Raw genomic sequence first — 18,942 nt, 5'->3', positions numbered from 1 at the left:
TTTTCTTAGTTACTTTAAGCAACTTTTAAACTGACAGGAAAAAGTGCACTCCCACTCACAAGCACAATTAAATCTAGCGACACTCGGTCTCCTAGCTTAAATATAATTCTCCTAAAACAGGGAAGTACAATAAAACAATTAGTAAAACAATTTTTTTTTAATGTGGAAAGCTTTCCCCAAATGGAACTTATCTGCCCAACAAAGGAACAGCACTAGCAGACAGCTGCGCTGCCCCTTGAAAGACAACAAAGGAGCACCTTCTTCAAAAGTATAACAACTCTGCAGGGCTTGGTGCCCAAACCTGTTTTTCAGCCAGCTCAGCTTGAGATGACAGACTGTTTGGGCACTTGGAAGGTGCCCTGAAGCTTTGGAAACTAGCCAGCTTTTATTTCCTTGACAGGATACAACCCATATAGCCAAGGCTACTGTAGCAGTGACCAATATGATGAACATCTTTGTCTTTTGGCAAGAAGGCCATCCTTTTTACTATCAAACACAATAGGAAAATAATTAATTGAGAGGGTGTGAGGAACGACATCTGAAGGTTCAGTCTGAAACCCAGGTGAGAAAGGAGGTATAAGACCTTGCCTAAGGATTCCAAGTCCCTGGACACAATCTGCACAAATCAGCAAGTCATCAAAATAAGGAAAAAATGTAGACACTTGGGGTTCTGCAACAGGCAATCATTGGGGTCACTTTGTAAACACATTAGGTGCAGTATACAGCCCAAAGGGTAATGCAGAAAATTGATAATTAGTCAGACAGAGCAAATATCAAAGATTTCCAGAAAATGAGAGGAACAGAAATATAAGCATTCTTGAGATCTAGACAGTCACCAAGAAACAGTGGTCTGTAAACAATGCTAGGACAGTTTAAGGTTAGTGTCTCGGATTTCAGAACTTTAACAAGGAAAAATGTATAACAGGTCTTCAAGAGTGCTCATATTTTTGCTACCAAAAATATTCTGAAGCAAAACCCTTCACATTTTTGCACTGCAGGCACTGGTTCTATGACCCATGCTTTTATCATGTATTAGAGCAGTGCAGGAATTGGCCCGGTCTGGTTTGGTGGGTGTGTGAAAATTCCAATGAAAGGAGGAGGATGCACTATCCACTGCCAAGGGCATAACTTCTGAATTACTCTCAGAACCCATCTGTCTGAGACTACGTGTGGCTAGGCTTTAGGATAGACAGAAAGCCTATGAGGAGGAGTAGTAAGTGCAGGAGTGGGGATAGGGGTGTTCTGTGACTGCATAGTGATTTCTTTGCAGGGGGTAGATTCTTTTTTTTGGAAAGGAAACATTTAGTTTCAAAGAATTATCCTCCTGCCATTTCCTTTTACATCACTGACTTTTGTTTGGCTGGGATGTTTGATTTTTGTTTTTCTACCACTCAAAGGAAGAAGTCTTGCTTGGGGAGAACTTTGGTACATGAAACATCCTAGATATCCCATGCATTAATCTGCCTCCATCATTTCACTGTTTGAGAATCTGTGTAAGACGGCATTCAAAACTTTGGCTTTTAAATTAGAAAAGTTCAGATTATGTAACCAAGCATTACATCTGAATACAACAGAAGTAACATTTCCCCAGACTGTACATGCACAATGAAACACCCCCCCCCCCTCAAAGCAGGTTTCAAATCCACAGTCAAATAATAAACAATTTCATAAGATGTTTGCTCTGCAGGTACGGATGCAGCAAAATCATCCAAACTGTACACATACTTTAAACTAAATCCTCACATATAGGCCTTGATAATTTAACTTTCTAAAGGCTAGATTCCTAGAAAGACATTTTACCCTGAAGAGCCAACCTTTTCCAGTCTATCAGGGGGATTTGGAATAGATGAAGGCAAATACTTTTTACTTGAGTAGGCAACTGGGGAGACTGCAGCTGGATCAGCAGTCAAATAAGGAGAGACCTGTCACATCTGAGGAGACTTTTTCCTGAACCTTTTAGGGACTGTATGAATAGATACTGGTGTCCTGAAGACAGTCTTATAAACATCTTTAAAGGCCACTGGGGGGATACAGCCACAGATTAAGGCACCTTGTCCTCTATACGGTCATACAAAACGCATAAACTAAATATAGCAACCTGAGGAAAAGTGAAAACTTGTTTGGACTTACTATGAAGTTTACCTTCCAAACAATGATAGTAACTGGATATGAAAAGTACAGTTGTGTACACTTACCATAAATGTAGATGTTGCAGTGTACTCACTGTTGCAGTCATCACATATGGGTTATCCCTGCCAGGGTACCCCTCGGTCAGCCTGAATACCAGAGGCTTAGTATTTCTGCGTCAGTTACTGCCGCTTCATGACTGACGTCAGGTCGTCAGCAGTATAAACTAAGCAGCCAACGCCATTACATCAGTTTTTCTTGCCCTAACCGGTCATGAGCCCCAAAGCAGAAGCCAGGTTCTGGTGGAAGAAACCCAACAGAAAGTAAATATCAATATGTCCCTTGTAACGAAAAAGAAAAGTAGGATGGAGGGAGGGAAACCAGGATTGCAACAGTGAATACACTCACATCTACATTTATGGTAAGTGTACACAACTGTACTATGTTCTTCGTGTTTCACTGTTGCAGTCATCACATTTGGATCGATTCCCAAAGCTGAGGAAATGGGTGGAGGCAGTCAAGGAAACTATGGGCTGGCTAGGATGCCCTGCAAGACTGCAGATGCAAAGCCTGCCGTGGATTTGGAGAATAGAGGCAGGTGGTAATGTTTGGTAAAAGTGTGAACAGATGTCCAGGTGGGACTCCTCTGAGGAAAGCTGCAGAGGTGGAGGCTGCTCTGCTGGAGTGAGTCCTGACCCTCTTGGAGGAAGGCTTTCCATGTTGCTTGTAGCAGAAATGGATGCAGTGTGCTACCCATTTGGAAATGGTTTGTAGATGGCTTTGCCTTCTGCCCCTGTAGCAAAGCTAACCAACAATTGATCAGACTTTGAAGGATTTGGTCCTGCCTAGACAGAATGTAAGCTGTCTGTGCACATCTAGAGTATGCAGGACCCTTTCCCCCTTGTTCTGGGGATTAGGGAAAAAGGTGGGAAAATGAATGCATTGGTTGAGAACCATACTGGACATCACCTTGGGCATGAAGGATGAGTTAGCTCAGAGGGATATCCTGTCAGCATGGAAGATTAAGGGTTCCACATCCATGAGCGCTTGCAGCTCGTAGACTCTTCTGGCTTAAGTGATGGCCAGAAGGAAAGCTGTTTTCCAGGAGAGAAATTTTAGCTCTGCAGAAGAAGCTGGTTCAAAGGGGGGGGGGGCAGGGTAGGGTGAGCTTTTCCAACAGAAAGTTAAGGTCCCAAGCTGGGGTTAGTGCTCTTCTGGGTGCCCTCAAGTTGCTAGCCCCTCTTAGGAACTGTTTGATCAAAGGGTGTGAGAAAAGAGGCTGCTCAGTAGGGACGTGAGCAGAGATAGCAGAGGCATGAATTTTTATACAGGAGAAATAGGCCACTGTGTAGTATGTCCTTGGTTTTCCTCATTTACTTTGAGCAGTACCCTGGGGATGAGAGGTAGTGGAGGAAAGGCATAGACAGAGTGACCCAGGGAAAGGACAGGGCATACACTTTCCAAGCCATGCAGTGATGCTCCCTGGTACAGAATTTGCTGAGCTGATGGTTGGTGTGGGAGGCAAAGAGGTCGACCTTTGGGGTGCCCCATTTCTGAGTTATTAGGGTGAAGGATATTCTGTTGAGCTGCCACTCGTGCGGGTCCAGAAGATTTCTGCTTAATTTGTCTGCCAGAGAGTTGAGAGAACCTGGTAGGAATTGTGCTAACAGATGCAGTTGCATGGCAGAGACTGTTTGCCAAAGGGTCATGGCCAGCCTGCAGAGGGTAGGAGCGATTCCCTCCCTGTTTGTTGATCACATCACAGTGGAGTTGTGATCAGGAGAGCCTCTGGGGAGAGAAGGGGCTTGAAAGCTATCAAGGCGTGCTGGACAGCCATCATCTCTTTTTGGCTGATATGCAGAGGGATTTGCTGCAGGCTCCATTGGCCCTGTATGCACCTGCCATCCAGGTGTGCACCCCAAGCATAGTCTGATGCATCTTTGGTGAGGGTCTGGGTGGCGGGGGATGGTGAGAAAGGTAGTCCCTTGTTGTGGGAGCATGCTGTTGCCCACCAAAAAAAATCTTTTCTGAGGCAAGGAATTATAGGTATAAGAGTATCCAGGTGTTGACACCAAAGGCTTTTTAGGTACCAGTGAAGTTTCCTCATATGCAGTCTGGAATATGGAATGAGTAGTGTAGTATGCAAGATGCCATGAACAACAGAGCTTGCAGATAACTGGGGTCTGGTGGCTAGTTGAGAGAAGCAGGCTGTCAGGAAACAGGAAAGTTTGCTTTTCTGGTGTAAGGAATGGCATCTGGGATGCTGTGTCCAGGCATGCTGCCAGGAATATAATCCTTTGGGTGGGCAGCTGTTTGGATTTCTTTTCGCTGATAGTGTACCCCAGGGAGGTTAGTAGGGACTTTCCAAAGGCCAGGTGCTTGAGCAGCTTTTCCTGGCTGTCTGCCTGAATTAGGCAGTCATCTAAGTATGGGTAAATCTGGATATTCCTTTGTCTGCAAAAGGCAATGGCCGGAGCCAGACATTTTGTGAAAACCCTGAAAGCAGTAGATAACCCAAAGGGAAGTGCAGAGAACTGAAAGTGTTGAGATCCTGCCCTGAAACAGAGATATTTCCTGCATGATTCCCTGATAGGAATGTAGAGGTAGGCCTCTTAGATCTAGGGTGGCTAGCCAAGCGTACTTGGAGAGCATGGGTAGCAGCTGCTGGAGGGTGAGCATTTTTAAATCACCAGGAAGGTGTTTAGAATGGCTAGGATGAGGATGGGGCACCAGGTGCCCTCTTTTCTGGACACCAGAAACAGTCTGGAGTAGAAACTTTGGCCTAGCTGTTCTGCAGGAACATGCTCTTCTGCCCTCATAAAAAGCAGGGAAAGTATTTGCTTTTGAGCCTCTGCCCACTGGTTTGGAGGTAGATCTGGGAACCCTTTTGGGGTTGGAAGTGTGTGGAAAGAAAATATGTATCCCTGGGACACTGTGCTGAGAACCCAGCGGTAGTTAGTAATGGTGGCTCAGGTGCTTGCGTGAAAGGAGAGTTTTCCTCCTAGGGGGGTAAGTGCAGGTGGGCAGAGGGGGTGGGGGAGGTGAGTCATTACTGTTAGGGGGTGGCTTAGAACTCTCTTGTTTTGAAGTGGAGGCATTCCACTACTTAGATCTCTGCATTCCCTGTAGCTGCTGTCGGGGGGGGGGGGGCTAGTTCCCCAGGGCCTGGGCTGGACTGGTTTAGTGGAAGCAGTGCTTGGTGGGACAATACCTGTTGAACCTGGGTGGCTGGACCTGTAAGAAATCCTTAACTGTCTGATAGATTTTGCTTATTCTTATCTTTAAGACCTCTTCTGCCTTAGTGCCAAATAAGTTGTCTTTGTGCATAGGGGCATCCAACAATTTAGATTTGAAGTTGTCAGGCAAGGGCTGTTCCTTAAGCCATGTATGCCTTCTAAGGACAGATCTGGTGACTACTGCCCTGCAAGAAGCCTCTAGGGCGTCAGAACTACAGTGTAAGGTGTGTTTAGTTACTTGACTTGCAGAATACATTACCTCTTGTAACTCTTTAGAGTCTGCACAAGCAGGAAAGGAAGAAATTTTTTTGTTTGAGGAGTTCCAGAGTATGTTGCTGAAATTTTAGCATATGGAACTGACAATTTAGTGCCCTGATAGCAACAGTAGTGGAGGTGTATACTGTTTTACCCAATCTGTCTAGTGCTTGGGAATCCCTATCCAAAAGGGTGGGATTCTTAGCAGAGGCTGCTGTAATCTCTTTAGGCCCTTGAGAAATTACCTCAGGGTCAGCAGTAGGATTTTTAAAAAGAAATTTGTGAGAGTCAGGGACTCTACAGTACCTGCCTGGTTTTCTGGGTACAGGAGGGAGGATGTCAGGAGTCCAGCTGAATTCCAGGAAAACATCCACCACAAGATCCAGGACTGGGAGGACGGCCAACGGTCTGTGCTGTGGAAGATCTAAGAATTCCCAGAGTCTCAATTTATACTGAGGGTAGTCCTGACTCTCCCATTGGAAATGCTCCCTTAAGGTATGAAGGGTTTCCCCAAAGGAAAAACCTCTGGGGGAGAGGCTTAAGGGATGGAGTCAGCTGCATCAGAATCCTCATAAGCAGAGATGGGTTGCATGTCTACATATTCACATGCATCAGAATCATCTGACTCTTGTTCAGACAAAACTACAGGGGACAGACCTCTTTTCCTTTTGGAGGGGGGTAGCTTGGCTTCCCCTGATTAGCATGATAAGGTCTTCCGCCATTTTAAGCATTTGAGACTGAGGCAAGGAAGCAGGTGCCTGAGATTGTGTCTGCTTCTTGGGTGTGGTTCGTACCTTGGCCTAAGAAACTGTCATTTTCGAAAGAACAGTAGTCGCGAAAGAAGATATCGGTTTGTGTCGAGAACTGGTAATGCAAAGGACTTCCTCGGAAGCCGGTGCCTGCTCAGCAGCTCCAGGCAGAGTCAAGGTAGAGATGACTGCAGGATCCTTAGTCGAAGAGTTTTGCAGCATACCAGACTCTGAAAGGGTCTCTGTAGCGGCCTGCGAATCCACAGAAGCAGGCATCAGGGGCTGCAAAAGCACCTCACTGAGGACCGGAGAACTGACTTCTAGCTTAACGGGAGCGTCGTCAGTAGGTTTGGAATGGTGCGGTCTTTTGTCTTTACGTTTTTTTTTTTGGAAGATCTGCTGTCAGATTGCTTACCAAAGCCATATCAGAGTTAGAGGATTGTTAGCGAAAAAATCTAGCTACAATAAGGGCCTGACTATGGAAAGTTTTGGTGCTGAACAAAGCACAGAAGTGACAACGGGGTACGTTGTGGTCTGGGCCTAATCAAGTGACACAGTAAGAATGAAAGTCTCGGTGTGGTATTTTTTCCACAGGAGAGACAATTGTTAACTTTTTCTGACAACGGTTAGTGCAAGAGAAAACTATCCCCAACGGGGTACTTAGCTTTAGAAGACTTCAGCTTCAATTTGGTAGACTAAACTCAGGTAGCGGCCGACCGGCACTCGTGTGAACTGCTTCTGCTTCAGGCTCCATGGCAAGAAAGACTGATGCAATGCCATCGGTTGCCTTGCATACGGACGACCTGAAGTCAGTCCTGAAGCGACAGCAACTGATGCAGAAATACTAAACCTGTGGTATTCAGGCCGGCCAAGGGCTTCCCTGGCAGGGATAACCCAAATGTGATGACTGCAACAGTGAAACAAAGAACATTCACCACTGTCCTCATCAGATTCCAAATCACTCAGAGACTGAAAGCTCTCTAGGAAAACTAGCACTAGAGTCATGCACATGAACACAGCCACCAAAATTAGCCATTGCCAGAACACACTTAGCAGTTACTAAGGCTTATGTGGTTTCTTCGGCTATGATCTCATTAATAGCCGTCTTCTTGAGAACATCACTACTAGATAAATTATCTGAGGACACAGTATTCTCTGGCAAGGAGTCTCTTACCCAAACTACTCCCGCACAGTTTGGTTCTACCATACCTGCACCAGGTACTGAACGAGTCCTGAAGGATGTCTATAAACTCAGTTTCACAGTGGCCGGCAAAGCTACACTACAGGGAGAAGGGACAAAAGGTAAGCGGTCAGCAGACCAATCAGTGGCCCTGACAGAATTACTAACCATACGCCGAGGCATATTTTTGTTTTCTCTTTAGGTACAACCGGATTGGATGAGTTTGGTAACCAAAGTGAAGTGCCATAAAGTCAGGGGACAGAGCACCAGCCAAAATAATAAAACTGTATGCCCCACACAGCTAACCTTTGACAAACTGACCTACCACACACAAAAAAAAAAAGTGTTGCAAATTCTTTTACAACTAACAGAAGTTAAGGAATTTCCAGTATACAAAGTCCAAATACCAAAATCATCATCATCTTCTTTTGGCTTTTCCCAGTTAAGGGTCACCACTGCAGATCACCTGTCTGCTAATGATTGGCAGTAGGGTTTTTACGGTGTAGAGTTCCCAGCCCTGCGCCCAACCTTAGACGGAAGGCACACATGCACGCACTCACACCTAAGGCCAATTTAGAGTGCCCAATCCACATACAGCATGTCTTTGGGATGTGGTAGGAAACCAGAGCACCCGGAGAAAACCCATGCAAACTCCGCACAGAAGGCACCCCAGACGAGGATCGAACCAGAGAACCTCTTGCTGTGAGGCAACAACGCTAACAGCTGCACCACCGTGGCTGCCCTAGTCTGTGCCAAATCAGTGTTAAAAATAGCTCTTTTCCTGTCAAGATAAAATGAATCATGTCTGCTTTATTTGCAAATTCCAGCTGTCCAAGACAGCCCCTAGTGTCAAACAGCACATGTACATACTGCACACTTCTGACAGAAATACTAAAAGTTTCCTTAAAAACACTAAAAAGAAGCATTTGTCAAAGATAGCAGACTAACACTGCTACAAGCAAAAATTCCTTCAGGAATTACTATAAACACTGAAATAAAATTTATATTAAAATTTTTAAAACACACAAATAAAAATAATAAGTCTAATAAAATGAGGAAAAGATCCCCTAAATGGGACTTGTATGAAAAGTAGGCCGGAAAATAAGCTCTGGATCCTGTGAACAGTCAAAGGATGTTCTCTGGATAGCAGAAAACGAATGAACTCACTTCCTGTGACAGCTGAAGGCTTCCCTTTCAGGATATGCTCAGTCAGCTGTCAAAGGAAAAGTGAGGGAGTGGAGTCTGTGCTTTTAAAAGCTGGCCAGTACTGGGTTACTTTGGCTGACAGCCCAAAAATTCATGGGAACGATGCACTGGGAACGATCAGCGTCTACGTAAGGAGTCTGTCCCAATCATAACCTTAAAGCATCCTTCAATAATGTTTGTATGCCATCAAGATTAATGAAATTAATATTAAGCTTGTCTGGATATGTCAGCCTTGCCACTAATTGGGTAACACCAAAACTTGAGGATTAACCAGTAAATTTCAAACACAAAAGTCCTATCCAGCTTAGACTGAATTCACTCAAGATAAAGTTACTCTAGAAATCCATGGCGAATGATATTCCAAGACTAATATGAAATACAGAAGTCAAGCTGGAGGAGGTTATGTATGCTAAGCAGATAAATGTGAAGCTGCCTTTGCAGTGCCACATTCGGTAAGCTAGTTTATACTGCAGTTAGAAGCACAGACATCAAGAGAGCCTTGAGTCGACTGTTAGAGTGCTCTAAAGTCCCTTTTGATTAGCAACATGGCCCCCTTCCTTAGGGTCATTACCTAGTGATCTGGGTTATGAAAGAGGCAGGAGACCGAAATTATTCAAAGGAAGAATGTTTTGCTGACCAAACAGTGCTGTCTTGAGAATGGCAACATTTCTACGTCAGATGCTTGCAAACAAAGTATTTCTTGACTATTAACATGTACTACAAAAACTGAAATATACTTCATTTAAATTATCTACACTCGTATCCAAGAAACCATTAAAAGTTCCATAATCTGTGACAGATCTGTGAATGGGTACATAGACCAACACCAGCTTTACAAATTGGAGACTCTACTTTCAAGTAAATAGCTTAAAGTACGTAAAATGCAAGTTCATAGGTAGGTACTATGCTAATTATGCTTAATAAAATCCAAAAGGATACAGCACCTTGACCTCAAGAAACTAAACGCACTGCAATTATCTAACTTTTCAAAATAATGTTATTTCATACCTTCCAGTAGCTTGCTAAGCCCCCTTAGATAAACGTGAGCCAGACAACATTTTAACTTGTCAAGTACAGCTCCTTGATCAGCAACTCTGTTTGGTACAAGATACCACTGCTGGGGCAGACAGACACTTCACCAGCAGTGATTCAAACTTCCTGAAGTTTTCATTTTTACACTAGCTGTATGACAATGAAACTAGTATAGTCAAGTATGGATGTGTGCTTGTTCCCCTTAAAAAGACTCCCAATCCAGACAAAATTTTGACCAGTATATGTTTCACAGGAGTCCAGCTCTGACTGCTTTCTTCAAGGAGACCCCCTCAAACTGTACACCATATTACAGAAAAGGTACTTGTCACCTCACTGTTGCCAACTTGCATTAAAATAAGTCGCCTACAATTGAAAATTCTGCCAAATTGAGAAGGGGAAGGGGGTGCAACCCAACATGCAGGTTTCTTACCTTCACCATTACAATCTGTACACATGGACTGCATCTGCTGTACCATTCCAGGAGCAAGCTGTCTAATCATAACACGCACACCACGACCCCGACATGTTGAACACTTCTGAACTGCTCCAGGTTTTCCACCCTGGCTAAAATAAAAACAAAAATATTCACATTTCATTTGAAAAACAATAAAAATCAGAGTCATAGGTTGGTACTAGGCTATCGGCCCTAGGGCCTATGCAAGCCTAGCCATACTTTTAAAAAGGGGAAAAACAGGAAGTTTGTTAAAATTCAAACTGCAACACAGATTATAAAAATTTACTAAAAAAAATAAAGATGGCATGACAATTACAGTAAGCAGCAGGACAGGTGATTATGGGATTAATAAATGTATTCACTAATTTACTTAAGGCAGTCAAAGCAGCACCCCACCAAAAGAATGCTGCAGTAAAATTTGTTTGTTTTTTTTTTTTAATTTCCCCAAGTCTTTAGGTTTCTAATACCATGATGGGAATGGGCCACGCTCCCAAGTCAAAGTATGTTTAAACTTCATGAAATTAGTAGTGTTTCAATCTTTGATGTTAGCCAGAAGTGCTCTTTGCAGCAACCACAATGCGCCCAGTAACGACAACTCCTGCAATTCGTACAGAGCTACATGTATTAGTAACATATAAAAAAGAATTTTCAATCGTATTTCGATAAGACCAGTTGCTCCTACTACTGTCTGGGTAGCTTTCATCCACATTGCCCTCATTTCTGTCTGCAACTCCTGGTATGACTGTCGCTCTCTGTACACAAGGCACTATAGTCACTGGGTGTAGAGATTTCAATAATCAGTGCTACTTTTGTCTTTTCATGTGGACTACTACATCTGGTCTTCTTGCATCTACTTTTCTAAACTGTTGGTAATGGATGATCCCATATGATATAAAATTAATAATTTTCTATTAACTTCATAATTTTCTGTAATGCTTTGTGGCACATGCTTCCATTGCTTTTCAGCTACTTCCATATTATGTTTGCACAATCCCTAATGCAACAGTCTTGCCCACATTATTTTGCCTTTCAGTATACAGTCCTTCAGCCATTTGTATATCACAACCAGCAGCAAGATGAGTTTCCAATTCTGTTTTACAAAACCTACATTTGTCTGTTTCTCCCACATGTACAATGGACTTTGTAAACCAACATGTATGCAAGTCCACTATCTTGAGCAGTCAATATTAACTTTTCAACTTTTGGTTTAAATTCATCGCTCCTTAACCATTCCTGCATTCGATCCTGACTGACATGAGGTTGTTCCAAAAGTACCTATACTTGCAAATATATTTATGCATTTGCCACATTTCTTGCCTTCTCACTTGATCCTTCAACTTATATTCTTTTTTTTGGCACATTCAATTGCTACCTGACATTTTTATCTATTTCTGGTTTGAGTTCCATTCCCACTTGACACCATTATGCTTCTTCTAAACTAAGCAGAAAGTCATCTTAGACTTGTTCTCCCCAGGTTTCAAAACTTTCACCACGTTTGAGCCTTGAGAAATCAGCAGATATGTATGCAGTCCCACTAGCGCAGATCTATACATGTAATCAATTTTGAGGAGGCTCATACTGCCTTCAGAATGGAGAATATATAATCTTGGAATGCAATTACAAATAATTTGGAGAATGAAACACCAATCTTGTTTTCCTGTCCAAACTATCCAACACCATTTGGGGCCAGTCACTCCAAAACTGCACGTTAGGACAGGAAGAGCAAATAAGTTTATAGCCTGGACTTTTTTCCTAGATGCCAATGTCTTTTTAGTATTACATAAAGCCTTCTAAAATATTCCTTACTGTGTTTTATTCACATTTTTTCATGTTTTATTGTTGATCCTTCATCAATTCCTAAACAAACACTCCCTCTTACTAGAGTTCTTTTACATCACATTCCTGTCCCAAAGTGAAGCTTTCTTGGTGCTGCAGCTTTCCTGCCTTAAAGGTTCCTTTTGCACATTTATCGATAACAAATGACATTTTATATCACCTGAAAAAGTTTTGATCACTTGCAGTTGTGTTTTCAGTTCCTCATCTGAGAAACTATACAGCTTTACATCTACAAAATGATAAATCTTAACACTTCGCTGTTTTCTGGAAGCCAAATTTTAGCCATGACCTAATCTGTTAAGTTGATATCTTAATGAGTTAAGGGAAAGATAAGAGTAGCTGTGAAAGCCTCTCACCCTGGGATATCCCCTTTTCAGTTTTTATCCCTGGAATAATAATTTGTCCTCTATTGTGGCTTAACTGCAGAGTGGTTTGCCAGTGTTCCATGGTTGCTGTACTGTAATCGATCAATACAGGGTGCATCAAGCATTTTAAGCACTCAGTCACGAATGCAGGACAGTGTCAAATGCTTTTTTGTAGTTTATCCATAGATGAATCCCCTTTTTACTGTTCTCCATCATGACTATCACATGATCCTTTGTTCCATATGACTTTTTTAATACCCTTTTGTTCTATTGCCATGATTGACTTTTATTTTAAATGACTATAAACTCTGTCGTCATTAATTCCAGAGTATAGTTTATACGTAGTGGGAAAGCAAGTTATTGGTCTATAATTTTCAGTATACCCTGCAGGTTCGCTCTTAAGTAGGAGTATCGTTTTTCCTGTTAGCCAAGCTGGTGTCTTTTCAGGGTGTGCATATAAGTAATTCTTACTCATGGCTAAATCTTCATGTAAAGATGTTAACACTTTTAGCCAGAAGTTAGGTACTGATCTAGACCTAGGATTTTCCAATTAGGAGCTTTTCTTAACTTTATTTCAATCTCTCTGCCGTTACTTAATCCCATTTCATATCCTGTACATTTGAAAATAAGAAGTTATGTACCTACCATAACGTTCCATGTTAGTTGTCTTCTCTCGCCTTCTTTATTGCTGGATGGGTTCGGAGCCAATCCTCGGCTCCGACTCGGCACTTGCCAAGCTCGAGAGCTAATTTTACCAGCTCGAGGCAACCCTATATCCCATGATGCAAGGCGGAGACTACCCGTATCTCGTTTGGTAGCTAAGGAAATAGGAATATATTCTTCCAACTGTAGAGGAGGAAGAAAAAGTAACAATACTAAATAACAATCATAAACATCATAATCCTCTAGAAAGGATCAACCTAATCTAGTGAGACTAGAAGCTGAATAGCTAGAAAAGGAATAAAACCTCTTAATAGAAGAGGCATAATCTTCTCGGTCTGACCAGGCTAGGTGGATGGAGGGCGGGACGCAAGAAAGAAGGCGAGAGAAGACAACTAACATGGAACGTTATGGTAGGTACATAACTTCTTAATGTTAAGTTGTCAATCTCGCCTTCATTCTTGCTGGATGGGACCGCGTCCCTAGCACCTCTCTATCCTGGGTGGCTCAAAGGTACAGACTCTTGTGAACGGTGGAACCAAAATTCGCTCCATCACTGGAGGCCAAGTCTAATTTGTAATGTGAAACAAAGGTATGAGGAGAGGCCCATGTGGCTGCTGCACAAATAGTGTCTATTGGAAGTCTAGCTTGAAAAGCTGTCGATGTAGCTAGAGCTCTGGTAGAATGGGCTTTTGGCTTAGAAATCAACTCTTTGCCTCTGAGCTGATAAATGTAAGTAATCACAGAAGACAGCCATCTAAAGTCACCTTGGAAACTGGAAGGCCTTTCCTGTTCTCTGCATAGGATAGAAACAGTTGATCAGATTTCCTAAAAAGTTTAGTTTTGTCCAGATAATATCTGAGCTGGCGGTGAACATCAAGACAATGTAACTTTTGTTCCGCTCTATCAGAATAATTCGGGAAAAAACTGGAAGATCAATGGATTGATTTAAGTTGGTCTGCGATGCCACTTTTAGTAAGAAAGACGGATTAGTCCTTAGAGATACCCTATCTTTGTGGAAGATTAAGTAGGGAGGACGAATGCAGAAAGCATGAAGCTCAGATACTCTTCTGGCAGAAGTAATGGCGACTAGAAAAAGTGTCTTCCAAGAAAGAAATTTCAAAGAACAGGCAGCCGCAGGTTCGAAAGGGGGAAGAATCAATTATGTTAAAATTAAAATTTAGATCCCACTGTGGTGGGGGGTCTCTAATCGGAGGTTTAAGTAAAAAGATACCTCGAAGGAATGCCTTGCAAAGTTTGTGACAATGTTGTGGTCCAAAAGGCCTATATGAAAATTCGAAATGGCTGCCAGCTGAACTTTTACTGTGGAGGAAGAGGATCCTGAATGAAAAATCTCAGCTAGGAAGTCCAAGACCGAATGAATCGGAGCAGTATAGGGGTCTACGTTTCTAGCTTTTGCCCAGAAGGAGAAACGTCGCCATTTACTAGTGTAAATCCTTCTGGTAGAAGATTTTAGGGAAGCTACTATGATATCCCGGACGGGATTAGAAATCATAGGAAGCCTGGCAAAGGATGGAAGTGGAGCAACCAAGCAGTGAGGTTGAAAGAAGGTATGGATTGGTGCAGCTGCCCTGACTGGTGGGTCAGAAGATCTGGAACCGGGTCCAGATGCCATGGCTGTACCAAGAGATAACTATGTAGGAACGGAAACCATATCTGTCGAGGCCAATAAGGGGCAATGAGAATCAACTTGGCTCTCAAGGCGGTTGCTTTCTGAACTAGTTGAGGTATCAGCGGAAAGGAAGGGAAGGCATAAAGAAGTCCCTGGGGCCAATCTTGGGTTAGGGCGTCTCTGGGGGGATGGCTTGGAAGGGGGAAGAGAGAAGTCTGGGCATTTGCTGTTTTGAGGTGTAGCAAAAAGGACGCAGCAAGGAAGGCCCCACTTCTGAAAAATCTCTTCAGTCACTAATTGTTTGAGAGACCACTCGTGAGGCATGAGAATAGCTCTGCTCAATCTGTCCGCTATGATGTTGGATTTCCCAGGGATATGCGTTGCTATCAGAAACCGCTGAGAAGAGATTGCCCATTGCCAAAGTCTGAGGGCCTCTCGACACAGTGGATAGGACTTGGTTCCGCCCTGTTTGTTGATATACCACACTACGGACATATTGTCCATTTGGACTGCAATAGTTCCCAGGGGAAGAGAGTCGTTGAGGGCTTGCAACGTTAAAAGCACCGCTCTCATCTCCAGGACATTTATGTGCAGATGGTATTCGAAAGGTTGCCAAGTGCCATGGACCATTCTGCCCTGATAATGCCCCCCCCCATCCGATCAAGGAGGCGTCCGATGTAACCGTGGCAGGAGGAACAAAGGGTCTGCCCTGATGGACTTGAGGGGACGATATCCACCAGGTCAGATGCCTTTTGCAAGTTGGAGTTATTGTGATCTTGTGACGCATGGGAAGTTGTTGAAAAGACCATTGGGCGAATAGCATCCATTGTAGAAGACGCATGTAAAAGCGGGCAAAGGGAAGAAGTGTTATGGCGGCCGCCATAAATTCCAATACTTTCAGAGCAAATCTGGCCTGAATTTTATTGCTGAGAAGAATCACCTGGACGTGACTTTGAATGTCCAAGATCCTTTGGTCTGTTAACTTGCTGAAAGTTGTACAGTGTCCAATTTTGTGCCTATAAAAGTAATAGATTGACAAGGCAGATTTTTCGAAATTTATAGAAATCCCTAGCCCTCTGCAAATGTGAATGGTGTAATCTCTGGCTTGGAGAAGTTGATGCCTGGTGGTGGCAGTGAGGAGCCAGTCGTCTAGATATGGAAACACCTGGAATCCTTGACGTCTCAGGTGAGCCGTAACCACTGCCATACATTTGGTAAAACACTCTGGGGGCTGTAGTGAGTCCAAAGGGCAGGGCCCTGAATTGGAAGTGACTGGTCCCCAGCCGAAAGCGGAGAAATCTTCTGGAGCGCCTGTGAATTTTTATGTGACAGTACGCATTTTATGTGATAGTACGCATCCTGAAGCTCTATTGAGCACATCCAATTGTCCTTGCCCAGAAAGGGTAGAATGGACTGAAGCGTGACCATCCGGAATCTTGATTTCTTTACAAACTTGTTTAGTTTGCTCATATCTAATATTGGTCTCCAGTCCCGTCTTTTTTGGAACTAAAAAGAACCTTGAGTAGATTCCAGGTCCTATTTGGTCCGAAGGGACTGGCTGGATGGCTCTTTTTGCTAGCAGTTTTGATATTTCTAGTACTGCTAGTTCCCTTAGACCAGGTGGAACGTCTGGAAGGGTTCCCTTTTGCTGAACTGGGGTTTGAATAAAGGAAATTTTGTAACCCTCGGATATAATCGACTGTACCCATTTGTCTTGAGAAAGGGAAAGCCAGGCTATTGGGTACAGCGATAATCTTTCCCCCCGAATGCCTCAGAAGGTGGACAATCAGGCAACATCTCAGGGATGCTGGAAGGGTTTGTCAGAAAGAGGCTCTCTGTTACCCTGATTCTGCGGACCCCCTCTGCCCCTAGGGCAGCGTCTATTATTGTTCCCCCTCTGCCTCTGGGGGTAAACTGACTTTGTGCGTCAGGCGTGACTCCTGGAGATTTGCGGAACCACATTTTCCCTCCCTTCTGTCCTTTGGGGTAAGGTCTTGAAGGGGTGGAGAAACAGACTCCTACGGCAGAAAGAGTCTTGCCATCTTGTTTGCATCTAGTCAAAGTGTCTTTCACTTGAGGTCCGAACAAGGTCGAACCATCAAAAGGGGAGTTTGTGAAGGACGCCTTGAAAGGGTCTGCAAAATTACAAAGCCGCATCCAGGACTGACGCCTTAAAGCCACTCCTGTGCCTGCGGTCCTACTCGCTCCATCAGCTGCATAGGAAATGAGCTGCATAGAGGAGTTAACAATTGAGCTAAGGATTCCTAGTTGTGAGCTAATCTTATCCTGAAACCCAGCAGCTGACCGATCCTGTACAACTTCTCCCAACTCTTTAAGAACATCTCTTTGAAGGCGGGTGAAGTGGCACAAGTAGTTCAGCGATCTCATGGCAAAAGTCACTGAAGAAAAATCGCTTGCATACCTGTCCATAGTCCTAGAATCCTTGTTAGGAGGATGGACAGGTACTGAAGGATCAGCTAGTTCCTTCTTGGTGGCAGCAGCCACCACCATGGCATCAACTGGGACACCCTTTGTCAAATATTGTCTATCTGGTGGGGCCGTAAAGAATTTAGAAGGCCTCCTAGGAATAGGTTCCACCGAATCCGGAGCCATCCACGCCTTCAGAGCCACTACATCCATAAGAGGGTTGAAAGGCGGAGACACCCAGGAGGTGGAGGGTCTAGATCAGAATGCCTCCAGGTATACTGACTCGTCCTCGGAAGGATTAAGGGAGAGCCAGTTCCCCCTCTGCTTAAGGAGTTCAAGGATGTCTGAGAGAGAGACATCCTCAGAGGAGGACCTTGGGGATCCCTCCGACTCATCCAGGTCAGTATCAGGTGCAATAGACTCGGGGGGAGTCTAGATGTGTCCTCTTACGCGGAAGTTCACCTGACGGATCAGGAGAAGCCTCGGAAGAGGAAGATATTCCCAATGGGGAAACCTGAGGCGTTGGATCTCTGGGTCCGGGAGCAAGAGAGTGGGAAGAGATGTCAGCAGGCACTGTAATGGGAGGAGCTGATGGAACTGTCCGTTGACTAAGGCCAGGGGCTAGTACACTCCTCATCACCTCGAAGGCTCGCCCATCAGAGAGACCAGAAGGTTCCCGCTCTGAAGAGATAGGAACTCCAGGCCTCACCGAGAGGGAAGGCTCCGAGGCAGATGTCGGGGCTGAGCTCACCAACGCCGAAGCCCGAGAGGAGAACGGGTCGGACAAGGGTCCAATGCCACTCGCCCCCTCGGAGCCGACGAGAGAGACCAGACGCCCGGATCCCTCCAATGAAGGCCTCAAGGAGGAAATCGGAGCAGACGACGGAGCCGAAAGGGGTGGTAGCGGCTCCGAAGCTACAACGGTCACGGTTCCGAGGAGCTCCGGCTCCGAGCTCTGTAAGAGAGTCGAAGGAGAAATGTTTGGTGGATGTGAAATAGCTACCATCTGTTGAGACGGGCTATGGAGCATTTGGGCCAATGCCTGAGACTTTAATAGTCTACTCACCACTCTCTCGAGGTCGTGATCAGACAGCCTGAACGACAGAGAAGAACGGCTCCAATGGCTCCGCTCCGAGAGCAAGGGTGATCTCGGAGCCGAACGTATCAACTCTGAGGGGGATCGAGATCTCTTTTTAGAGATCGATGGAGCCAAAGGAGCAGAGGATAAGTCGGCTTCAGCCGGAGCAGACACTGAATGTCCAGATTTGGCAGTATCGGCGCCGGATGGAGCCGATACTATGACTGCTATAATGGAAGGATCAGCTCAGGCCGGAGTAGATCTCGACACTGGAGAAGATAAAACCAGTAGCCGAAGGCTTAGAACTTTCAGCCGAAGGCTTGATAGGTTTCGAGGCTCGGGCCGACCCGGGAGCTCAGGCTTTAATAAGCCCCTCAATATCAATTTATTTCTGCGCTCCTGCAGGACTCTTGGGCTGAAGGCATGACAGAGCACAAGAGACCTGTAGGTGCAGAGGTCCCAGGCAGTAAACAGGAGAAGTGTGACCGTCTGTCAGAGACGTCTTCTGACAGCACGAGTCACACTTCTTGAAGTCTGAAACCTTTGTGTCCTTCGACATAGCTGCGTCGAGGAAACACAAGTTGTCAAAAACAAAACACCAACACACAAAAATACACCCAATCCAAAAATCTAAACTAAACAGAGATACAATAGTCAGACACAAACAATCCCTGACAGGAAAAATTTAGGAAGGGAAAAGGGCC

The 18,942-nt window shown here is 44.4% G+C and overlaps 1 protein-coding gene across 1 annotated transcript in view; it reads right to left on the bottom strand.

Moving 5' to 3' along the window:
• The window catches only part of DNAJA2 (DnaJ heat shock protein family (Hsp40) member A2), a gene marked incomplete in the record, with an annotated part of 1,055,602 nt that overhangs the window by 526,438 nt on the left and 510,222 nt on the right, over positions 1-18,942 (bottom strand). The window contains 1 exon segment of the mRNA XM_044081956.1: positions 10,216-10,349. Within this exon segment, the coding sequence (XP_043937891.1) occupies positions 10,216-10,349 (134 nt within the window).

Source organism: Protopterus annectens, chromosome 8.part1 (assembly GCF_019279795.1).
Source record: "Protopterus annectens isolate FY-2018-M chromosome 8.part1, PAN1.0, whole genome shotgun sequence".
NCBI lineage: Eukaryota > Metazoa > Chordata > Ceratodontiformes > Protopteridae > Protopterus > Protopterus annectens.
The sequence above is the reverse complement of the archived record's forward strand: the minus strand, read 5'-3'. Positions and strand labels throughout refer to the sequence as shown.